This window comes from Haematobia irritans, chromosome 1 (assembly GCF_050003625.1).
Source record: "Haematobia irritans isolate KBUSLIRL chromosome 1, ASM5000362v1, whole genome shotgun sequence".
In the NCBI taxonomy this organism is placed as follows: Eukaryota; Metazoa; Arthropoda; class Insecta; order Diptera; family Muscidae; genus Haematobia; species Haematobia irritans.
Window position 1 is genome coordinate 202,834,903 of NC_134397.1, and position 26,757 is coordinate 202,861,659.

General features: G+C 33.1%; 1 protein-coding gene and 2 long non-coding RNA genes across 3 annotated transcripts; 2 read left to right on the forward strand and 1 right to left on the reverse strand.

Annotated features, from left to right (window-relative positions):
• Nucleotides 1-9,468: 9,468 nt before the first annotated feature.
• Nucleotides 9,469-10,128, forward strand: LOC142222432 (uncharacterized). Its single transcript, XM_075292575.1, has one exon. The coding sequence runs from the start codon at nt 9,569-9,571 to the stop codon at nt 9,851-9,853; it is 285 nt and encodes a 94-aa protein (XP_075148690.1). The 5' UTR covers nt 9,469-9,568; the 3' UTR covers nt 9,854-10,128.
• A 7,227-nt stretch (nt 10,129-17,355) lies between these two features.
• Nucleotides 17,356-18,834, reverse strand: LOC142222433 (uncharacterized). The gene is made up of 2 exons (XR_012718311.1): nt 18,696-18,834; nt 17,356-18,634 (listed from the first exon to the last, which is right to left on the reverse strand). It is a non-coding gene; the product is annotated as an uncharacterized LOC142222433 (long non-coding RNA).
• On the forward strand, nt 18,620-21,191 carry LOC142222434 (uncharacterized). The gene is made up of 2 exons (XR_012718312.1): nt 18,620-20,500; nt 20,743-21,191. It is a non-coding gene; the product is annotated as an uncharacterized LOC142222434 (long non-coding RNA).
• Nucleotides 21,192-26,757: the final 5,566 nt, after the last annotated feature.

The window sequence follows — 26,757 nt, forward strand, 5'->3', positions numbered from 1 at the left end:
AAGTCAACTCGCGAGATCGGGCTATATGGGAGCTATACTAAAACATGGACCGATTGATAAAAGTTTGACATTTTTGGACAGATACAAAATCATGTAGCGGAAGAAAAAATGTTTTCTACACCCGTTTTCTAAACGTTTTGTTTTTGTTTTATATGTCGTATACAAGTGTGGACTTGGTAAGACTTCGTGTCAGTTACTCTATATATGGAAGTAATTTTGCAATTTCGAATAGTCTTCATTTTATCCTCTTTACATCTGTTATAATATTATAGGCATTTGTCTATTGCATTGTCTCACACGCGCAATATGAACTATTTACATTTTAAGCATTTCTAGCACCTGACCAAACAACGCGATTGAGGTGTAATTTTTTCATCCATAGAGAATTACATCGTTACGATCTGAAATTTATATATAAATAGTTTCTTAAAATGCAAAACAATCAGTTGTTAAATAGTTTTTCAAATTGTTCAAGCTGTATGCAATGTAAATTTTAATTGTAATATTTGTTGTAGCACCAATCTCATTACCATTCGAATAGCTTCAAATTTTATAATGAATAATTGTCCGCCACCGAAGAGACATATTTATTTCGGCTTAGCCGTCGCCGCCGGCGCCCGAAGCAAAAATTTAGTGTCAGCCGCCGCCGGCAAAAATGGGTCGGCTTAGTTCTCCGTTTGGTATTGTTTAGTGTTTTTTAATTTAGAAATTTTTCAAAATCACAAATGTTATTGATATTTTTCGATGCAAACTGCAGTACATTTGAGGGACACATCGACGCAAACTTCATGATATTATGATGACAGGGGCATATGGTCCTTCAGATTTGTTATGACAAAACTGTGTCTTCTTCTAGATTGTCTTTGTTGATGGCCAGGTTAAAGTGGCAGCCCGATTAAGATTCAGGCTCATTTAGACTATTCAGTCCATTGTGATAGGGTTAGGTTAGGTTAAAGTGGCAGCCAGTGTTGCCACTATTTGTCTGGCTCTTGTCCACAAATCGGGACGTTTTCCTTCCCAAAAATCCGTAATATAAATTAATATTTCTCACAAAAATTCCCTATAATGTTGTTTAAAAATTTTTATAGCAAAATGTCAAGAAATAGGCTGTGATGTAGAAACTCAAGATTGAAATTTCGATACACAAAAGAAATGGAAATGGGAGTTCGATACATTTCACAAATGTAGAAAATGTCTTAGCCAATCTGAGTAAAATTATAAATTTGCGCTTGGACCCCCAAAATAAAGTCCTGTGTCCGATTCTAGCACACATACACGCTATTATATGTCGTGGAAGCAGCGTTGCCAGAAGTAGGGGAAATTCCCTACATGTAGTTTTTTTCTAATATTGAGCGTCTTGTATTGACGTTGAGGCACTATGTAGGGACTTTTTCACTCAACACAATTTTTAATAATTTTTATATTTTGGTGGCCCTAGAGGAGGAAATTAGAAGCCGGCAAGGCTTGATCTTTAACTATGTGTGGTAACCACGGTTACCACTTCAGTGCCAAAAACAAATTGCCAAAATTTTAAGAAAATCTTACAACAAATCTACCAAACAAATATTTCTATAGAAAAATTTGTCAAAATGTTATTCCTGTAGAAAATTTTATCAAAACTTTATTCCTATAGAAAATTTTGTCAAAATTTTAGGTCTATAGAAAATTTTGTCAAAATTTTAGGTCTATAGAAAAGATTGTCAAAATGTTATCTCTTTTGTCAAAATTGTAGGTCTATAGAAAAGTTTGTCAAAATTTTATCTCCATAGAAAATTTTGTCAAAGTTGTATCTCTGTAGAAAATTTTGTCAAAATTCTATCCTTATAGACAATTTTGTAAAAATTTTATCCCTATTGAAAATTTTGTAAAAATTTTATCTCTATAGAAAATTTTGTGAAAATTTTATTTCTATAGAAAATTTTGTCAAAATTTTATCTTTATAGAAAATTTTATCAAACTTTTATTTCTATAGATTTTTTTCCAAAATTTTATTTCTATAGAAAATTTTGTCAAAATTTTATTTCTATAGAAAATTTTTCAACATTTTATTTTTATAGACAATTGTGTCAAAATTTTACTTCTATAGAAAGTTTTTCTCCGAATTGTATTTCTACAATTAAATTTACTCAAAATTTTATTTCTATGGATTTTTTTTCTCAAATTCTTATTTCTATAGAAAAATTTCTCAAAATTTTATTTCTAAAGAAAATTTTCTCAAAATTTTGTCAAAATTTTATCTCTATAGAAAATTTTGTCAAATTTTTATTCCTGTAGAAAATTTTGTCAGAACTTTATCTCTATAGAAAATTTTGTCAAAATTTTATTTCTATAGAAAATTTGCTCAAAATTTTATTTCTATAGAAAATTTGCTCAAAATTTTATCTCTATAGAAAATTTGCTCAAAATTTTATCTCTATAGAAAATTTTGGTAACATTTTATGTCTATAGAAAATTTTGTCAACATTTTATGTCTATAGAAAATTTTGTCAACATTTTACCTCTATAGAAAAGCTTGCCAAATTTTATCTCTATAGAAGAAAATTTTGTCAATATTTTTTCTCTATAGAAAATTTTGTCAAAATTGTATTCTTGTAGAAAATTTTATAAAAACATTATTCCTATAGAAAATTTTGTCAAAATTTTATTCCTATAGAAAATTTTGTCAGAATTTTATTCCTATAGAAAATTTTGTCAAAATTTTATTCCTATAGAAAAATTTGTCAAAATTTTATTTCTATAGAAAATTTGTTCAAAATTTTATTTCTATAGAAAATTTGGTCGACAGTTTATCTCTATAGAAAATTTTGTCAAAATTTTATCTCTATAGAAAATTTTGTCAAAATTTTATCTCTATAGAAAATTTTGTCAAAATTTTATCTGTATAGAAAATTTTGTCAAAATTTTATTTCTATAGAAAATTTGCTCAAAATTTTATTTCTATAGAAAATTTTGTCAAAATTTTATTTCTATAGAAAATTTGCTCAAAATGTTATTTCTATAGAAAATTTTGTCAAAATTTAATCTCTATAGAAAATTTTGTCAAAATTTTATTTCTATAGAAAATTGTGTCAAGATTTTATTTCTACAGAAAATTGTGTCAAAATTTTATTTCTACAGAAAATTGTGTCAAAATTTTATTTCTATAGAAAATTTGTCAACATTTGATCTCTATAGAAAATTTTGTCAACATTTTATCTCTATAGAAAATTTTGCCAAATTTTATCTCTATAGAAAATTTTGTCAAAATTTTTTCTATTAGAAAGTTTTGTCAAAATTTTACCACTATAGAAAATTTTTTCAAAATTTTATTCTTGTAGAAAATTTTATAAAAACATTATTCCTATAGAAAATGTTGTCAAAATTTTATCCTATAGAAAATTTTGTCAGAATTTTATTCCTATAGAAAATTTTGTCAAAATTTTATTCCTATAGAAAATTTTGTCAAAATTTTATTTCTATAGAAAATTTGTTCAAAATTTTATTTCTATAGAAAATTTACTCAAAATTTTATTTCTATAGAATATTTGGTCGACAGTTTATCTCTATAGAAAATTTTGTCAAAATTTTATCTCTATAGAAAATTTTGTCAAAATTTTATTCCTATAGAAAATTTGCTCAAAATTTTATTTCTATACAAAATTTGGTCGAAAGTTTATCTCTCTATAAATGTGGTCAAAATTTTATCCCTATAGAAATTTTTTCAAAATTTTATCTATAGAAAATTTTGTCAAAATTTTATCTCTATAGAAAATTTTGTCAAAATTTTATCTCTATAGAAAATTTTGTCAAAATTTTATCTTTATAGAAATCTTTTTCAAAATTTTACTTCTATAGAAAATTTTGTCAAAAGTTTATCTTTATAGAAAATTTTGTCAAAATTTTATCTCTAGAAAATTTTGTCAAAATATTATCTTTGTAGAAAATTTTGTCAAAATTTTATCTCTATAGAAAATTTTGTCAAAGTTTTATCTCTATAGAAAATTTTGCAAAATTTTATCTCTATAGAAACTTTTGTCAAAATTTTACTTCTATAGAAAGTTTTTTTTCCAAATTTTATTTCTATAATTTTTTTCTCAAAATTTTATTTCTATAGAAAAATTCTCAATTTTATTTTTCAAGAAACTTTTTCTTAAATTTTATTTTTAAATAAACTTTTTCCAAAATTTTATTTCTATACACGGATGAAAATGACTGTTTTTCATATGTTTGGCTATAAACATTATATGTTTGGAACACAAATTTTTAAACACAATATTTTTGAGTGCAAGCATATAATGTTCATAAACTAGCATAACATGTTTGGGACATATATGTTAATATCTTAGAACATATTATGTTTGGGACATAAAATGTTTGTAAATATAATATGCTTGAATGCAAACATATATTAATGTAGAAATAGCCTATAAACATATATGTGTTTAGTAGCTTGGAGCGCTATTTAACCTGGAGCGATATTGAATTAAGTTGGTGGTTGTTGCTTGTTATTACAAAATTAACATTTTATTTTTTTATTTTTCCTTGGGCAATTGATCAGCTACTTCTTTGATCCTTACAAACTGTGTGGTCCGCTGTTCGAATCCCCGTCCAGCAAAAGGTAAAATTAAAATAAAATCACACAATTGAATAATTTCTTCTACAATGTTTGTATTACAGAAAAAGGTGCTAAGAACTAAAAAATCTCGTGGAAGTGAGAAAGATGTGGGGGAATATACAATTGGGCAGAAACAAATTTTGAACATTCAGGTCGAAAACCTATGTTGTTAGCACCTATATTACCTGTTTATTTTCATAATTCATTATGATTGTAAATATATAAATAAATAAATAAAATTTTGAGCACAATATTGTTTGGGAGAATTTTTTTAAGCATATAATATTTTTGGGTGCAAAATGCTTCCAAACATATTATATGTTCACAAAATAACATATTGTTTTTTGGAAGACAACATTATTGAATTTGGATGCAAAAATACAAAATGTTTGGAACTTAGACTACCCAAATATATATTGTTTAGACCAATATGCTTTCAAACATATTATATATTGGAAGAGATCAAACATATAAATGTTTGGGCAATACCCAAAAATATATATGCTTGAAGCAAAATATGTTTGGGAGTATATGTTACAGAAGCGATTTTTTGTGAGCGTGTAGGGACTTGATCTACCAAAACATCACAAAATTCTACCATAGAGAAAAATTGTACTATTTTTGGTAGAATTCTACCATCAGTGGCAACCAAATTTATTTTTACGTAATATACGTTACATATTCATATGTTTTAAGATAATAAAGCACATAAAACCATTTATGTTTTGTAAATTTTGTTTAAATTTAACGAATAATATTGTATGGGAAATTATAGGCAATTTTTTTGTTTGCTAACTTTTTTGGCCTTGTAGGGTGAACCGGAAATTTTCCCTGGCAACACTGCGGGGAAGAAAGAGGAGCATTTTTTTTTATTTTGATTTGATTTTATTTACGGAACTTATTTGAAAAAATTCCCAAATTTATGCAAATTCCGCACCAAATCCCCAAGTTCCAAATTCAAAAATTTCCTCCCCCTTCCACGAAAAAATATTTCTAATATGGGAAAAAGTCCCCAATACTGGCGATAAATGGATGTTGATGGCAATAACAGCTAGGTTAGGTATGGTGTGATGTCAGCTCGATATTTGAGTCACACTTAGACTATTCAGGTGGGATAATCCACCGCTGAAATACTTTTTGATGTTTGGTCGAAACTGGGTTTGAACCCACGACCCTGTATATACAAGGCGGGCATGTTAACCATTACACCACGGTGGCTCCCAATAACAGCTAAGTAGCAGAGTCTTGCACCGAGTACTTTTCGTCGTCAGCGGCGGCTCGAAACCGGCTCACAATCGATAGATTTACGCGTTATTGGCGGCTTCAATGAAACAAATTTTTTTTTGGGTTTTTTATTTATTTTTTTATTTTTGAATATATCATGGGAGTATCATGTATAAATAACACTTTCTTTACAGTGTTTGGATTTAAGCGAGATCTTTTAACTGTTAGCGCTATAATGAAGCGCTAGTTGTTGGAATGCTCCACACTTTTTGAGCTATTTTTGACAAGTTCGGGAACTTCTAAATTATAGCAAAAGAAATTTGAAATTAATAAAACTTCGAAAAAAGGATTAACCAACAGAGTTTTTAATATACCTGTTGATTTTTCTTGCACCAAATAAATATATAAAAAATCGCTTCTGTAGCATATACTCCCAAGCACATTCTGCTTCAAGGATATATATTTTCAGGATTGGTCCAAACAAAATGTTATTTGTACGAGTATTGTTCAAACATATTATGCTTCACCTTAGGCATACACTGGTAGAAAAACCATTTTTGAACCGGGTGAACAGAAAAATTCACCGCTGTGGATTATAAAAAAAAAAACAAGTATATACGGCCGTAAGTTCGGCCAAGCCGAAGCTTATGTACCCTCCACCATGGCTTGCGTAGAAACTTTTTCTAAACACTGCCATCCACAATCGAATTACTTGGGTTGCGGTAACGCTTGCCGATGGTAGGGTATCTTAAAACCTCCTAACACCGTCCTCTAAATTATAAGTAAGTCCATACGTGGTATATATTAAATTAAAAAAGACCGAATTAATACATATATAATTCAGTTTGACAAAATTTTCTATAGAAATAAAATGTTAACAAAATTTTCTATAGAAAAAAATATTGACAATTTTCTATAGAAATAAAATGTTGACAAAATTTTCTATAGGAAAAAAAATTTTACAAAATTTTCTATAGAAATAACATTTTGACAAAATTTTCAATAGAAATAAAATTTTGACAAAAATTTTCTATAGAAATAAAATTTTTACAAAATGTTCAATAGAAATAAAATTTTGACAAAATTTTCTATAGAAATAAAATTTTGACAAAATTTTCTGTAGAAATAAAATTTTGACAAAATTTTCTGTAGAAATAAAATTTTGACAAAATTTTTTATAAAAATATAATTTTGACAAATTTTTCCATAAAAATAAAATTTTGACAAAATTTTCTATAAAAATAAAATTTTGATAACATTTTCTATAGAAATAAAATTTTGACAAAATTTTGTATAGAAATAAAATTTTAACAAGAGTTTCTATAGAAATAAAATTTTGATAAAATAGAAATCAAAATAAAATTTTGACAAAATTTTGTATAGAAATAAAATTGTGACAAAAGTTTCTATAGAAATAAAATTTTGACAAAATTTTCTATAGAAATAAAATGTTGACAAAAATTTCTATAGAAATAAAATTTTGACAAAATTTTCTATAGAAATGAAATTTTAACAAAATTTTCTATAGAAATAAATTTGAACCGGATCGGATGAATTTGGCTCCTCCAAGAGGCTCCGGAGGTCAAATCTGGAGGACGGTTTATATGGGGGCTATATATGGACCAATTCTGGCACGGTTGTCAGAGACCATATATTTACACCATGTTCCCAATTTCAACCAGATCGGATGAAATTTGCTTCTCTTAGAGGCTCCGCAAGCCAAATCTGGGGATCGGTTTATATGAGGACTATATATAATTATGGACCGATGTGGACCAATTTTAGCATGGTTGTTAGAGACCATATATCAACACCATGCATCAAATTTCAGCCGGATCGGGCTAAATTTGCTTCTCTTTGAGGCTCCGCAAGCCAAATCTGGGTATCGGTTTATATGGGGGCTATATATAATTATGGACCGATATGGACCAATTCTGGCACGGTTGTCAGAGACCATATACTTACACCATGTTCCCAATTTCAACCAGATCGGATGAAATTTGCTTCTCTTAGAGGCTCCGCAAGCCAAATCTGGGGATAGGTTTATATGAGGGCTATATATAATTATGGACCGATGTGGACCAATTTTAGCATGGTTGTTAGAGACCATATATCAACACCATGTATCAAATTTCAGCCGGATCGGGCTAAATTTGCTTCTCTTTGAGGCTCCGCAAGCCAAATCTGGGTATCGGTTTATATGGGGGCTATATATAATTATGAACCGATGTGGACCAATTTTTGCACGAATGTTGGAGACCATATACCAAAACCATGTACCAAATTTCAGCCTGATCGGATGAAATTTGCTTCTCTTTGAGGCTCCGCAATCCAAATCTGGGGATCGGTTTATATGGGGGCTATATATAATTATGGACCGATGTGGACCAATTTTAGCATGGTTATTTGAGACCATATGCCAACACCATGTACCAAATTTCAGCCGGATCGGATGAAATATGCATCTCTTAGAGGCTCCGCAAGCCAAATCTGAGGGTCCGTTTATATGGGGGCTATACGTAAAAGTGGACCGATATGGCCCATTTGCAATACCATCCGACCTACATCAATAACAACTACTTGTGCAAAGTTTCAAGTCGATAGCTTGTTTCGTTCGGAAGTTAGCGTCATTTCACCAGACGGACGGACGTACGGACGGACATGCTCAGATCGACTCAGAATTTCACCACGACCCAGAATATATATACTTATATACTTTTTGGGGGTCTTATACTTTATGGGGTAGCAATATTTCGATGTGTTACAAACGGAATAACAAACTTAATATACCCCCCATCCTATGGTGGAGGGTTTAAAAACAATGGATTGAATAGTCAAAGTAAACCTGAAATTTCAGACTGACACTGTACCTGACCTACACTGAAAAAAAATGTTGCCGTGAGGTCAAAGCATTCATGTTTTTAAAATACGAATGCAAATGTTGCTTAGCATAGAAGACGCATTTCTTTTCAATGAAGTCGTATTGTCCTTATAATTAATTGATTTCACTTAAAAATGGGTATCATAACATAAAGGAAAAAATGTTTGGGCTAAGGTTAACTTGACTTTAATAATTCAGAAAATGTCTTTAAATTTAATGAAATTGTCTTTAAATTTGTAGTCTTTTTTCATCTTGGCTACAAAGCAAAAAATCGTTCAAATATAGGACATGTTTTTAAACACTTTATTTTAAGGACGTTTTTAACATAGCATAATTTCTACTGGAAGTCGAGTCTGAATTTGGAAAATAAAGTTGTCGTTAACTCGTTTTTAAAGGTCTTTGATGGCATATGAAGAAAAAACGAAAAATATAAAATTTGAATTGTGTCTTAAAAGTATCCTTACTTGTTTTACAGTAAAGACAAAATCTTTGGAACCGGCATGCTTTTTTTTCAGTGTAACCTTGGAACCGGGTAAGCTTTTTGTTCAGTGTAAATATACTCGACATCCTCGTTACAATTTTTCAAATATGTCGTATATAACAAAAAGTGTATAATTATTCATAAGATTATTTCATTTCCAATTAATTTCTACGGTAAAGTCTAATTGCTGTTAATTCCTACCACTTGGTTAAACAAAATGTTTACCATATGGGTATTTCGCTCATTCGTGAGAATTTTGGTCAATGTAATAATATATAAATAGCTCAATATTTTGCTTAAGAATCAGCTATTTATTACAAGGTTTTTGGACTCGCTAAAATCCTGTCTACCATTAATCGCGTCAACTAACTAAATTACCCTAACAACAATGTTGTCATCAAAATTTTTCATTTTGATGGTGGCCATCGTGTCGATGCTGGTGTTTAGTGCTCCTGTTGCTGAAGGAACGTTTCTATTTTTAGCCTGTCTTCTAAGATCCCCATTTTGTCCTTTAAGGCCACCAGCAAATGGTCAAGGCTCTGGTGCAGGTGGTAATCCAGGCGCTGGTGCAGGTGCTAATCCAGGCCCTGGTGCAGGTGCTAATCCAGGAGCTGGTGGAGGTGCTAATCCAGGAGCTGGTGGAGGTGCTTATCCCGGCGCCGGCGGCCCATAAGATTCGTTTTAGCAAGACCACATACACCTTTCAATAAATGCATTAAAAAAAAAAAAACAAAATCTTCGGAAAATGGATCTTTACAAAGATAATTATATACCTTTATAAAGACCATTTTTCTTGTCTATAAAACCAGATGTCTTGACATGATTTAATTTAAAAAGTCTTATTATCGAAGTATATAAATAGGTTCTAAAAAGTAGTCTGGATCGCCAGCTTATGATCGAAAAATAGTGTAAATGTGAACCAACTCCAATAAATGTTTTCAAGTGGTATTCCGTTTTCGGATCCTTTGCAGTGCTTTAAAATGTGTGCCTTAATGGTGAATATCGGTCCATTTTTTGGTATAGCCCCCATATAGACCCGATATCACTTCTTGGGCTTCTGGAACTTAGTTTTTATTCGATTTGCCTGAAATTGGAAATATAGAAGTATTTAAGCACCATAATTGGGTGTGCTGAATATAGTGTGTATCGGTCCAATACACACTGAATATAGTGTGTATCGGCCCCATATAGATAGATTTCTTTGGGTTTCTAGAAACTGTATTTTTATCCGATTTGCCTGAAATTGTAAATATATTTTAGACCCTCAAGAACCTGTATTGGATTTAATTTTTTATCGGTTCATTTGATAAGGCCTTCATATAGACCGATTTCAATTTTTGAGGGTGTAGCAGGAGGACTGATCATGAAAATTTCTTGGAACTGAAAGTAAAATTTCCAGTTTTTTCTTCTCGTAATCATTTAATTAATGATTACGAGATCTGATCTGATCTAGTCTTCATAGGTAAAATCGCAAAAATATCTTCGGAAAGCGTATTGGTTGAACTGATCTGCTGGGCAAAATATCTGTCATGAAACCCCAATGAAATATATTATCTAGTAACCCGCTACGACGAAGAGTTTTCAAAGGAAATCATTATATTTGAATTATGGTGGTGGATATTTAAGATTCGGCCTCGTCGATCTTACTGCTGAATCTTTTGAGCTGATCTGGTCGATCTTACTGCTGAATCTTTTGAGGATCCGCACCCTCAAAAAAATCGCTTTTGTAACATATACTCCCAAACACATTCTGCTTCAAGCATAAATATTTTCAGGATTGGTCCAAACAAAATATTACTTGCAACTTACTCTCTAGGTCCTTCTTTCTAAACACATATATAGGCTATTTCTAAATTAATATATGTTTGCATCCAAACATATTATATTTGCAAAACTGTTATGTCCCAAACATAATATGTTCTAACATATAAACGTATATGCCACAAACATGTTATGATAGTTTATGAACATTATATGCTTGCACTTAAAAATAATGTGTCAAAAACTTGAGTTCCAAACATATAATTTGTACATCCAAACATATGAAAAATACTCTTTTTCGTCCGTATACCCGGAAGGAGAATTCAACCACGGATTATTGGCAATGTAGCTCTTACTATTCATCAACACACAAATATCGCTTAGTCATCAGCATACAGCCACACACGGTGCATTTAATGATACTTCGTTCGGAAAAAGCAAACATCTCCATTTCTTACAAGTGATTGAACAGAAACGGAAATATTATAATTTTTCAAGAAAATTTCCGTACAATTTCAAAAGGATAAATTTACGATGTGTGTCATTGTATGGTATCACTATTTTACATATGTTTCGGTGTAAAAATTATATGTTGGGAACTCAAATTTTTAAAGCATTATTTTTAAGTGCAAACATATAATGTTCATCATCTGGTATAATATGTTTGTGACATATATGTTAGATCCAATTATGTGACATCTTATTTTCTTCAATATAATGTGTCTAGATGCAAACATATATTAATTTAGTAATTCCGTACAAACATTTATACTTTAGAAATGTCAGATAGAGCCAGAGAGAATAGAGAATAATGATAAAAATGGTGTCGGAGTAGCCAAATCGAGCAAAAATAATAAAATAGCGCAGAGCATCAGACATTTATTAAAACAAATTAAGAAAGGAATTGACTTTTTGGTCTAAAAAAAGATAGCACAATACAAACAATTTTGTGTTTGCAATTCTGAAAATATATATGCTTGAAGTAAAATATGTTTGGGAGTTTATGTGAAGATGTCATATTGGCAGCATAAAACGGTTCGTTCTTCACAAAATAAAGGCGCTTGATATAAACAAAATCGACTGTGTTTTTAGAATAAACATGTTTTCATTTACACACGGATGAAAAAGACTGTTTTTCATATGTTTGGCTATAAACATTATATGTTTGGAACACAAATTTTTAAACACAATATTTTTGAGTGCAAGCATATAATGTTCATAAACTAGCATAACATGTTTGGGACATATATGTTAATATGTTAGAACATATTATGTTTGGGACATAAAATGTTTGTAAATATAATATGCTTGGATGCAAACATATATTAATTTAGAAATAGCCTATAAACATATATGTGTTTAGTAGCTTGGAGCGCTATTTAACAGGGAGCGATATTGAATTAAGTTGGTGGTTGTTGCTTGTTATTACAAAATTAACATTTTATTTTTCCTTGGGCAATTGATCAGCTACTTCTTTGATCCTTACAAACTGTGTGGTCCGCTGTTCGAATCCCCGTCCGGCAAAAGGTAAAATTAAAATAAAAAAATCATACAATTGAATAATTTCTTCTACAATGTTTGTATTACAGAAAAAGGTGCTAAGAACTAAAAAATCTCGTGGAAGTGAGAAAGATGTGGGGGAATATACAATTGGGCAGAAACAAAATTTTGAGCATTCAGGTCGAAAACCTATGTTGTTAGCACCTATATTACCTGTTTATTTTCATAATTCGTTATGATTGTAAATATATAAATAAATAAATAAAATTTTGAGCACAATATTGTTTGGGAGAATTTTTTTTAAGCATATAATATTTTTGGGTGCAAAATGCTTCCAAACATATTATATGTTCACATAATAACATATTGTTTTTTGGAAGACAACATTATTGAATTTGGATGCAAAAATACAAAATGTTTGGAACTTAGACTACCCAAACATATATTGTTTAGACCAATATGCTTTCAAACATATTATATATTGGAAGAGATCAAACATATAAATGTTTGGGCAATACCCAAATATGTATATGCTTGAAGCAAAATATGTTTGGGAGTATATGTTACAGAAGCGATTTTTTGTGAGCGTGCAGCAAAAATAACAAACAAAATTGAATAAACATTATTTTTGGTGATAAATACTTGGACTTTTCAGAGAGATACAAAAGATTTTAATAAAAACAAGTAAGGAAAGCCTAAAGTCGGGCGGGGGCGACTATATTATACCCTGCACCACTTTGTAGATCTAAATTTTCGATACCATATCACATCCGTCAAATGTGTTGGGTGCTATGTATAACGGTTTGCCCCAAATACATACATTTAAACATCACTCGATCTAGACAGAATTTGATAGACTTCTACAAAATTTATAGACTCAAAATTTAAGTCCGCACTAGGGTGGAACACAATGTTAGTAAAAAAAAATATGGAAAACATTTAAATCTGAAGCAATTTTAAGGAAACTTCGCAAAAGTTTATTTATGATTTATCACTCGATATATATGTATTAGAAGTTTAGGAAAATTAGAGTCATTTTTACAACTTTTCGACTAAGCAGTGGCGATTTTACAAGGAAAATGTTGGTATTTTGACCATTTTTGTCGAAATCAGAAAAACATATATATGGGAGCTATATCTAAATCTGAACCGATTTCAACCAAATTTGGCACGCATAGCAACAATGCTAATTCTACTCCCTGTGCAAAATTTCAACTAAATCGGAGTTAAAAATTGGCCTCTGTGGTCATATGAGTGTAAATCGGGCGAAAGCTATATATGGGAGCTATATCTAAATCTGAAACGATTTCAACCAAATTTGGCATGCATATCTGCAATGCTAATTCTACTCCCTGTGCAAAATTTCAACTAAATCGGAGCAAAAAATTGGCCTCTGTGGTCATATGAGTGTAAATCGGCCGAAAGCTATATATGGGAGCTATATCTAAATCTGAACCGATTTCAACCAAATTTGGCACGCATAGCTACAATGCTAATTCTACTCCCTGTGCAAAATTTCAACCAAATTGGGGTAAAACTCTGGCTTCTGGGACGAGATAGACAACTTATAATACCCTGTTCCACAGTGTGGAGCAGGGTATAAAAACGTTTACCCGTTTTCCCATTTTCTAAACGTATTTTTTTGTGTAGTATACCAGTGTTAACTTGGTACGACTTCGCTACTATGTATATTTAAATAATTATGGAGTTTCAAATATTCTGCTTTATATCCTGTTCACACACCCTCAAAAAAATCGACTCTGTGACATATTCTGCTTCACACATATATATGTATATATATGTGTGAAGCAGAATATATATATTTGTTCAAAGAAAAATTACACAATAAAAGTGTAGGTTGCTGAACTGATAGATTTTATAGTTATAGAAAAGCGAATGTAAGAAATGTTCCATAAATTGAAATAAAACAAGTATATACGGCCGTAAGTTCGTCCAGGACGAATCTTAAATGAATCAAATATTAGGGTTTCCTTTGAAATTTCAGGGGGGTTTGAGGACAAATCAATCAGAGCAGTTCAACCATTACACTTCCTGGAGATAAATTTAAAGATTTTACCTATGAAGACTATATCAGATTCTGGATTTGCAAGAACCATTTTTGTTTTAGAGGAATCATTAACATATATTGTAAGTGTGCAAGAAAATTATAAAATAACGTCTTGATTTGAAATCTTAAATCTGTAGATTTTCATCCGAGAAGTAAAATCTGGAAATTTTACATTGAGTTTCAAGCAATTTTCATGATCGGTGCGCCTTCTATGCCCTCAAGAAGTGAAATTTCAGGCAAATCGGATAAAAACTATGGTTTCTAGAAACCCAATGAAATCAAGAACGATTTCCCGGGGGCTATACTAAAACACTGACCGATACTCACCATTTTCGGCGTATCTCTTTATGATCCAAAAATAATTCTAGATTTCGAATTTCATACAAATTGGATAATAACTACCAAGAAATAAAATCCGGAGATGGGTCATTATTGGGGATATACCAAAACATGAACCAATACACGCCCTTTTCGGTACACCTCTTTATTGTCATGAAATACTTCTAGATTTCCAATTTCAGGCAAATTGGATAAATTGGATAAAAACTACACGCAAAAAAATAATTCTTTCCTCCCAAACGAAATTTTAGACAAACAAAGTTCGTTTCTCATTTGCTTTTCGCTGTAAGGAATTGTATTTGGAAGAAATGTTTATAATTTTTGTGATAAACGTTTATTCTTTTCCAGGATGTAAAAACAATTTCATAAAGACAAACTCAAAAAAAAAAAACATTATTTTCTTGCTAATTGCATTTTCCCTCACATCTTCCTCACATCCACGAGGTTTTTTAGTTCTTAACACCTTTTCCTGTAATACCAACAATGTAGAAGAAATTATACGATTTTATAAATTTTGAAAACTTTTTTACCTTTCGCCTGGACGGAGAATCGAACCGCGGACCATGCACTTTGTAAGCCAACACACTAACCACTGAGCTATGTACCTGTTATGGTCATCAATAGATAAATATCTATATAAGTTATATTTATATAGCATAGCTTGCGGCGCCCACGAACCGAATAAACAAAGTTTATTTAACAGAAACAAACATTTAGTTTGGCACCGTGGAGCAGTGGTTGCTACGTCCGACTTGCATGCCAAGGGTCGTGGGTGCGACCCCTGCTTCGACCAAAGTTTTTTTGTGTTTTTTTTTTTACATATATTCCAGACATGTTCGGAAGATTCCGACAAAATGTTCAACATTACATTGTAGTATATTAAATTTTGAACTGTAAAATGTGTCTTATTAAAGACCTAAAGTCAGAAAAGAACAGTGTTTGAAATAAACGAAATGGACTGTGTTGTTGTTTCAAAAATAACTTTTTTTATTGAACAAATAAAAATTTTGTAACAAACTATTTTTTTGGAGAGTAAAGTTTAAAATTTTCGAAGCAATTCAAAAAACTCTAACAAAAGAAAAACGTTTTCGGTACACGTTTTCCAAACGTTTTTTTTTCTTTGCGTGTACAGTTTCTATAAGTCCAAGAAGTAAAATCGGGATATTGGTCTATATGGGGGATATACCAAAACATGGACCGATACTCACCATTTTCGGCACACCTCTTTATGATCCAAAAATACCTCCAGATTTCCAATTTCAGGCAAATTGGATAAAAACTTCGGATTCTATAAGCCCAAGACCCTAAATCGGGAGGTCGGTTTATATGGGGACCATACCAAATTATTGACCGATGATCACCATTTTTGGCACACCTCTTTCTAAAATACCTCTAGATTTCCAATTTCAGGCAAATTGGATAAAAACTTCTGATTCTAGAAACCCACGAAGTAAAATCGGGAAATCGGTCTATATGGGGGCTATACCAAAACATGGACCGATACTCACCATTTTCGACACACCTCTTTATGGTCATAAAATACCTCTAGATTTCAGGCAAATTGGATAACAACTACGATTTCTATAAGCCCAAGACCCCAAATCGGGGGGTCGGTTTATATGGAGACTATATCAAACCCTGGACCGATATAGCCCATCTTCGAACTTGACCTGCCTGCAGACAAAATTTCAACATGATTGCTTCATTATTGAAGACTGTAGCGTGATTACAACAGACAAACAGCCAGACAGACAGACAGACAGACAGACGGACATGGTTATATCGTCTTAGAATTTCTCCCTAATCAAGAATATATATACTTTATATAGTCAGAAATCGATATTTCGATGTGTTACAAACGGAATGACAAACTTATTTTTATACCCCCGTCACCATTCTATGGTGGTGTGTATAAAAATTGTGAACTAATGTAATCACTGAAAATGTTTTAAGGACTGTATAATTTGTTAATAATTGAGTGATTATCTACAAAGAAATGTTAAATAAATGTGTTTTTTTCCACGATCTCGTATTTTTTTCCATCTCACTCTTTCTGGCGTTTCTAAACATATACATATTTATATGAAATTTTTAAATTAATATATGTTTGCGCCCAGAAATATTATGTAGATAAATCTAATGTGTCAATCATAATTCCCAGACATATTATACTATTTCATGAATATTATATGCTTACACTTAAAAATAATGTGCTAAAAATTTGAGTTCCAAGCATATAATTTTTCTTCCTTGCCTCTTTAATAACATCCGAGGTATGTGTCTATTGTTTTACGTCATACGTAATATATACCTTATTTGTCGATAGTTTTTCAAAGACGTAATATAAAATATTCATATTTTAACAATTGCTATATTGCAATAGCTGTTAATTTTTAGCACCTGACCAAACAAAATGATTCCGGTGTAGTTTTTTCATCCATTAGAAAGTCCAGCGTTACGATCTAAAAAATATATATAAATAGTTTATCAATATGCCAAAGAATTAGTTTTCCCAAATTGTTTAAGTCTAACCTATATATCGATCCCATCGAACGTCTAGTAGCAAATAAGTGAAATTACTTCACGATAATGTTGTCATCAAAATTATTCATTCTTATGGTGGTCATCGTTTCGATGCTGGTGCTAAGTGCTCCAACAGTGGAAGGAACTTTTCTACTATTAGCATGTCTCCTGCAATCACCATTGTGTCCCTTCTTACCACCTCCGACACCAGCTCCAACTCCAGCACCATCCAAATAACGCTAAGCTTAAAAAAATTGTATGTAGATTCGATGGATCGATATAATTTATGTTTGTAAATAAATGTAATTTGTGCAGAACAAGAAGAAAACCAGTTTAGAAAATAATCACTGGATCACTTAATTTATTTTTCCAGTAATTTTTCTTCCTTTTTTCTCATCCCATTAAAAAATCGAAATTTTATGCAAAAAAAAAAAAGTTTTATTGGAAGAAAAATATTATTGGATTGGATGACAACTGACAAACAAATAGTTGTGTAGTGGAACGATTGCGACATGCCCAGTTTTTCCATAAAAACTGGCGACCATTTGCTTGGAAGTGCTTCGTGCGCGAGCTTATCTTGAAACACCCTTTCTTTCGGGCTCATACTCGTAAATCAACGATTCATCACCTGTCACGGTGTCATAGATGCGTTTCGTACCGCCATCGTATTTATGGAGCTATTGATGTATTGTGTGGATTCCAAATTTTTTTTGACGGTCAAATGTTCATGCAATATTGAATGCATTTTTGTTGAGTTAGGTTAGATTAGGTGGCAGCCCGATGTATCAGGCTCACTTAGACTATTCAGTCCATTGTGATACCACATTGATGAACTGCTCTCTTATCATTGAGTGCTGCCCGATTCCATGTTAAGCTCAGTGACCCCTTGTCACCTCCTTTTTATAGCTCAGTCCGAACGGCGTTCCACATTCCAGTGAAACCACTTAGGGAAGCTTTGAAACCCTCAAAAATCTCACCAGCATTACTGAGGTGGGATAATCCACCGCTGAAAAACTTCTTGGTGTTTGGTCGAAGCAGGAATCGAACCCACGACCTTGTGCACGCAAAAAAATAATTCTTTCCTCCCAAACGAAATTTTGGAAGAAAAGTATATACTTTTTGTGATAAACGTTTATTCTTTTCCAGGATGTAAAAACAATTTCATAAAGTCTAATTCAAAAAAAACATTGTTTTTTTGCTAATTGCATTTTCCCTCATATCTTTCTCACATCCACGAGGTTTTTTAGTTCTTAACACCTTTTCCTGTAATACCAACAATGTAGAAGAAATTATACGATTTTATAAATTTTTAAATTTTTTTTACCTTTCGCCTGGACGGAGACTCGAACCGCGGACCATGCACTTAGTAAGCCAACACACTAACCACTGAGCTATGTACCTGTTATGGTCATCAATAGATAAATATCCATATAAGTTATATTTATATAGCATAGCTTGCGGCGCCCACGAACCGAATAAACAAAGTTTATTTAACAGAAATAAACATTTAGTTTGGCACCGTGGAGCAGTGGTTGCTACGTCCGACTTGCACGCCAAGGGTCGTGGGTTCGATCCCTGCTTCGACCAAAGTTTTGTTGCTTTTTTTTTACATGTATTCCAGATATGTTCGGATGATTCCGAAAAAATGTTCAACATTACATTGTATTTAGTATATTAAATTTTGAACTGTAAAATGTGTCTTATTAAAGACCTAAAGTCAGAAAAGAACAGTGTTTGATATAAACGAAATGGACTGTGTTGTTGTTTCAAAAATAACTTTTTTCATTGAAAAAATAAAAATTTTGTAACAAACGAATTTTTTTGGTGATAAAAGTTTAAAATTTTCGAAGCAATTCAAAAAACTCTAACAAAAGAAAAACGTTTTCGGTACACGTTTTCAAAACGTTTTTTTTTTTTTCTTTGCGTGTGTATGCAAGGCGGGCATGCTAACCATTGCACCACGGTGGCTCCCTGTTGAGTTAATCGACACCGAAAGTTGTAAAAAATAATCACACGAAAATGTTCACGTTTTACTTTAATTTTTTGGCCGAGATGAATCTTTTAAGTTGTTGTAAACAAAACAACAACAACTTGCGTACAAATGAAAAAAATTTTCGCTAATTGACAACCAAATAAGCTGTTTTTTAATTTAACTTGTACAAAACACTTGTAGCTTTCGGTGCCGTTACAGTTTTATTAGCAAAAACAAAAACAGCGCTGACAGTTAGTCTCAAAACACAAAAAGTTGCCCACAGGCATCGTTAGGGTCGAAAGGGTTAAGAAGTGATGTATATTCAGGGCAACGGTTGTTGAAAAGGTGGACATCCGTCCTATGACAAGTCCATGTTAAATTCATCGCTTCTGCGCCAATTTTGCACCACTTCCGGATCCAAAAATAACATTTTCACTACTTTACACTTTGACAACGTGACAGATGGTGAATCGTGGATTTACGCGTATAAGCCCGAAAGTAAACAGTAGTCGACTTTATGGGTGTTTGAAGATGTGCCAAATGTAACTAAAGCTGCTCATGCGCGAAGCATTGCCAAATAACTGATCGCCTGTTTTATCGGAAAATCTGGACATATCGCAATCGTACCACTAGAACCAGTGTTGCCAATTTGGTGCTCTTAGCACCAAATTTAGTGCTTTTTGATTTCTAAAAAGCACCAAATTGCCTTTTTGGTGCCTTTTCAAAAAAAGCACCAACTTGGTGCTTTCTTGCATTTGCATTTAGTGCTTTTGGTGCTTTTTTTTTTTTATTTTGAACAGTATTAAGAAATTGATACAAAAATTTTGATTAGACTTTCAAGAGCTGAAGAAACTCAAATTTATTGCCAAATATAGAATTTGATTGTTATGAAGTTGGTATTGATTATTTTTTAATTAATATTGTTATTTAGGGTATTCTGTAGGAAAGTCGAGCGATGAGTGCCGAATTTTTGAATTTGGTAAAGATTTCATTAAAACGTTTGTATTAAATTCACAAAAGCACGCACAACTGAAATAAGCAATAGACTCCTTCCATATATTAATATTTTGAAAGTTGAAAAACATCACTGATCAAAATAAATTGGACGAAAGCATTAAAACTGATCAATGTGTATACTTGTATAGCGGTTCATAATGGTGAGTAAAGTAAAATGGACATAAAATTATGCATATGTGCTGCAAATTTTATTATAACTTGATGGGGAATAGCCAAAAAGCAAATTTTCACAAAGTTTGTATTCCTTAAAATGAATTATTAAAGACAAGTAATTGTGAAAAAACTCGATCTTAATACCCACCTTAACTTCTTAAAATTCAATTCACAAACGTTCTATAATACATCTTCGGAAGTTTTTTTTTTTTTTTTTTTTTTTTAATAGAGCATTTAATTTTCGATTTTGTGGTGGAAGGTGGTGCTTTTCGACCGTGGGGAGTTGGCAACACTGACTAGAACAAAGCAGAACACTCAATTCTGAGTGGTATACAAACATTTGTTTGCCAGTTGTCTTCCAAGAAATCAGGAACATCAAGACGGATCATTCTTCACCACGACAATGGGGGTTCTCACTCATTGCCTCAAATTATTGCATAGTTGAGCAATCAAACTCCATATAGTCCCGTCTTTGGACCGAATGCTTGCTTTTTATTCCCGTACATAAAAACTAAAATGAGAGGTCGACGTTTTTCGACACCTGATAAGTGGTTGATGCGTGCAGAATGTAATCAGAGTGGAAAAAGTGCTTCGACAATTGGTTCAAACGTATGCAAAAGTTTTTAGATCTTAATGTGGAATATTTGGAAAAACATTAAAGCGATTTTCGATGATTAATATTTGCATTTGTTCTCTAAAGGGTGATACGGTCAAAATTTGGTCAATATAAACTTGACGTATTTCTTTCAATTTTGCATTTAAAAAACCTGAACACCCCTCATTTTGAAGGTGTGTGTGTGTAGAATGTTGCTCCTATTTTGATTTTGGAATTCACTCTTCAGTTGTCAAAATGCCGTCCAAGCAAGAAGAGCAGCGTATCAAAATTTTGCTCGCGCATCGCGAAAATCCGAGCTACTCGCACGCAAAGCTGGCAAAATCGCTAAAAGTTGCCAAATCAACCGGTACAAATGTAATTAAAGTGTTTGGGGAACGTTTGTCGACAGCCAGGAAGTCTGGATCGGATCTGGATCGAAAACCGGAAGCCGCTGAGACGACAAAGAGAGTTGCCGGTACTTTCAAGCGAAACCCTAACCTCTCTCTCCGAGATGCCGCAAATAAGCTGGGTGTATCGTCTACAACCGTGCATCGAACCAAAAAACGAGCCGGACTATCGACTTACAAGAAGGTAGTGACTCCAAATCGCGATGATAAACAAAATACGACGGCCAAAGCGCGATCCCGGAGGCTGTACACGACGATGCTGACGAAGTTTGACTGCGTGGTAATGGACGACGAAACCTACGTCAAAGCCGACTACAAGCAGCTTCCGGGACAGGAGTTTTATACGGCAAAAGGAAGGGAAATGTAGCAGATATTTTCAAGCACATAAAACTGTCAAAGTTCGCAAAGAAATATCTGGTTTGGCAAGCCATCTGTACCTGTGGCTTGAAAAGCAGCATTTTCATAGCTTCCGGGACTGTCAACCAAGAAATTTACGTGAAAGAGTGTTTGAATAAACGTCTGCTGCCTTTCCTTAAGAAACACGGTTGTTCCGTACTGTTTTGGCCGGATTTGGCATCTTGCCATTACAGTAAAAAGGCCATGGAGTGGTACGCCACCAACAACGGACAGGTGGTTCCCAAGGACAAGAACCCTCCTAACACGCCAGAGCTCCTCCCAATTGAGAAATGCTGGGCTATTGTCAAGCGGAACCTAAAGAAGACTAAAAAAACTGCTAAGGACGAGCAGCAGTTCAAGGCAAACTGGCTTTCTGCTGCGAAGAAGGTGGACAAGCTGGCTGTACAAAATCTGATGGCAGGTGTCAAGCGTGAGGCCCGGCAATTCGGATTTGGAAAAGCGAAAGCCTAACTGAATATTTTTCCTGAGTTTTATACTAATTGAACTTGAAAAAGAAATTTAATTTGATTTTTTAAATAAACGATTTCACCGATTTACAGCGTTTTCCCTTGACCAAATTTTGACCGTATCACCCTTCAAGCCCGAAATATAAAATGCAACCTTAGGGTTAGGTTAGGTGGCAGCCCGATTTATCAGGCTCACTTAGACTATTCAGTCCATTGTGATACCACATTGGTGAACTTCTCTCTTATCACTGAGTGCTGCCCGATTCCATGTTAAGCTCAATGACAAGGGACCTCCTTTTTATAGCCGAGTCCGAACGGCGGTTCACATTGCAGTGAAACCACTTAGAGAAGCTTTGAAACCCTCAGAAATGTCACCAGCATTACTGAGGGGGGATAATCCACAGCTGAAAAACTCTTTGGTGTTTGGTCCAAGCAGGAATCGAACCCACGACCTTGTGTATCCAAAGCGGGCATGCTAACCATTGCACCACGGTGGCAACCTTCGTACACTGAAAGAAAAGTTTTCTTTTTTAATTTTGCTTTTATACTTCTCCTCAAAATTGAGGAAAATTATTGCCTATGTATCGAATTACATTGTTTTTGTAATGACATAATTTGAAACTGCCGAATTTTCCATTGTACTTCATTAATTTTCCTTTTAGTGATTTTATTTACAAACTACAATATAAAGAAATAACACAACAATTCTACAGCTTTTATTTTTGTCCTCCATTCTCACCCATCATCATCATCGGTGCTGGAGTTGTTATGAAAGGACAAAGCGGCGATTGTAATAAACAGGCTATAGCTATTAGGGTACCATCAGCAGTTGGAGCACTGAGCAGGATTGCAAATAAAACGGCGACAGTAGTAAACAAAAATGTTGATGACAGCATCATTGATAGGCGCAATTATCTATTGATTAATTTTAACAGGTACAGAACGTTTGTAAAACTGATAATGTCCATTAGAATTGAGGAATATTTATATGAAACGGCGCATTAGTTAACCCATGAAACCATATTGAAACAGTTGCTACCCCATTAAGGCCGCTCTATTGCTTTGTAGCATATTACGCTGCCCAGAAAGTAGGTTAGTTAAATATATTTATGGAAAATTCTCAGAAAGTGCATTGCAAGTCATTTAAGCAATATGTAGAAAAAAAGTTCAAAATAATCATAACAGAAACATAATGAAAAGTGTTAATCAGCCATATCTATTCAGAGTTTTTAAAACGATGAAATCTCAAGGCTACCATCGCGCCGACAACTTTGCAATTACTCAAAATGCTTTCTTTTGGGATACCCTCCGGCTCATATAATCGGTAATCTGTCAATTTGTTATTATTTCATATATTCACTTCATTCTTCGTTTCGGAAAACCGAAGGGGACGTTGTTGAGAATTTTTATAAATTTTTCAAAGAAAAATTACTAATTAAATGCTTTACACCATTTTTTCTTATAGACCTGTAAAATTCCTTGTTACAAATTAGATCTATATTAGCATAGCAATCATTATACCCTGCGCCACACTGTGGAACAGGGTATTATAAGTTAGTGCATATGTTTGTAACACCCAGAAGGAGACGAGATAGACACATGGTGTCTTTGGCAATAATGCTCAGGGTGGGTCCCTGAGTCGATATAACCATGTCCGTCTGTCCGTCCGTCCGTCTGTCTGTGAACACATTTTTGTGATCAAAGTCTAGGTCGCAATTTAAGTCCAATCGCCTTCAAATTTGGCACATGTTCCTAGTTTGGGTCAGAATAGAACCCTATTGATTTTGGAAGAAATCGGTTCAGATTTAGATATAGCTCCCATATATATCTTTCGCCCGATATGCACTAATATGGATTCAGCAGCCAGAGTTTTATACCGATTTGCTTGAAATTTTGTACAAACATAACACTTAGTCGTATAGTCAAGTGTGCAAAATTTGATTGAAATCGGTTCAGATTTAGATATAGCTCCCATATATATCTTTCACCCGATATGGATTTATATGGCCCCAGAAGCCAGATTTTTGCGAATTTGTTTGAAATTTTGCACAGAGAATAGAATTAGCATTGCAGCTATGCGTGCCAAATTTGGTTGAAATCGGTTCAGATTTAGATATAGCTCCCATATATATCTTTCGCCCGATATGCACTTATATAGACCCAGAAGCCAGAGTTTTATCCCGATTAGCTTGAAATTTTGCACAAGGAGTACAATTGGTAGTATAGTCATGTGTGCCAAATTTGATTGAAATCGGTTCAGATTTAGATATAGCTTCAATATATATTTCTCACCCATATATATGTTTTTCTGTTTTCGACAAAAATTGTCAAAATACCAACATTTTCCTTGTTAAATCGCCACTGCTTAGTCGAAAAGTTGTAAAAAAGACTTTAATTTTCCTAATCTTCTAATACATATATATCGAGCGATAAATCATAAATAAACTTTTGCGAAGTTTCCTTAAAATTGCTTCAGATTTCCCATATTTTTTTTACTAACATTGTGTTCCACCCTAGTGCATTAGCCGACTTAAATTTTGAGTCTATAGATTATGTAGAAGTCTATCAAATTCTGTCCAAATCGAGTGATATTTAAATGTATGTATTTGGGACAAACCTTTATATATAGCACCCAACACATTTGACGGATGTGATATGGTATCGAAAATTTAGATCTACAAAGTAGTGCAGGGTATAATATAGTCGGCCCCGCCCGACTTTAGACTTTCCTTACTTGTTTCTTATAGACCTGTAAAATTCCTTGTTACAAATTATATCTATATTAGCATAGCAATCATTTTATCCTAGTTTCGACACAAAAATAGATTTAACAAAAATGTATTAAAAGCAAATAAAAAATGTTAGAGACAATGCAACACTTGTTATAAATTCGGGATAATTTGTCTTATTAACACATAAGGGAATTTCGTTTGTCTAAAATTTCTTTCCCGAGGAAAGTATTTTTTCTGAATGCAATTCTGAGCTAACATCTGAATTCTTCTCTACTCTCATAGAGTGAACGAACATTTTATTAATTATGAATTGGATTTTTTGGGGGGAGGAATATTGTTTTCAGTTGCAGTAAGAGAGAAAGGGTAGCAAACCATATTAATGAGAGCTTTTTCAATCGAAAGCACTTTCATGCTATTGTTAAGATTTTACTGAGTAAAATCTCTGGTATAATTTTAGGCGGAGTTTGTCATAAAACTAAGCAACTTTTGATGTTGATAACAGGTTGGCTGATAAGTCCCCGGTCTGACACATAGATGGCGTCGGTAGTATTAAATGCATATTATTTTTATATAGTAACATACCAAGCTTCAAATGATTCGTGTCAAAATTTGACGTCTGTAAGTCAATTAGTTTGTGAGATAGAGCGTCCATTGTGAATCAACTTTTGTAATTGTGAAAAAAAATGGAAAAAAGGGAATTTCGTGTTTTGAGAAAATACTGTTTTCTGAAGGGGAAAAATACGGTGCAAGCAAAAACTTGGCCTGATAATGAGTTTCCGGACTCTGCCCCAGGGAAATCAGTAATAATTGATTGGTATGCAAAATTCAAGCGTGGTGAAATGAGCACAGAGGACGGTGAAAGCAGTGGACGCCCGAAAGAGGTGGTTACCGACGAAAACATCAAAAAATTCCACAAAATGATTTTGAATGACCGTAAAATGAAGTTGCATGTGGCCTGAAAGATATCAAAGGAGTGGCCTGAAAGATATCAAAGGAACGTGTTGGTCATATCATTCATCAATATTTGGATATGCGGAAACTCTGTGCAAAATGGGTGCCGCGCGAGCTCACATTTGACAAAAAACAACAACGTGTTGATGATTCTGAGCGGTGTTTGCATCTGTTAACTCGTAATACACCCGAGTTTTTCCGTCGATATGTGACAATGGATGAAACATGGCTCCATCACTACACTCCTGAGTCCAAGCGACAGTCGGCTGAGTGGACATCGACTGGTGAACCGCTGGCAAAGTAACGGCCTCTGTTTTTTGGGATGCGCATGGAATAATTTTTATCGATTATCTTGAGAAGGGAAAAATCATCGTTATTGGAGCGTTTGAAGGTGGAAATCGCGGCAAAACGGCCCCATATGAAGAAGAAAAAAGTGTTGTTCCACCAAGACAACGCACCGTGCCACCGTGCCGTGCCAGTCATTGAGAACGATTGCAAAAATTCATGAATTGGGCTTCGAATTGCTTCCCCACCCAACGTATACAGCGAGTTTTCTTGTTCTCAGACCTCAAAAGGATGCTCGCAGGGAAAAATTTGGCTGTAATGAAGAGGTGATCGCCGAAACTGAGGCCTATTTTGAGGCAAAACCGAAGGAGTACTATGAAAATGGTATCAAAAATTTGGAAGGTCGTTATA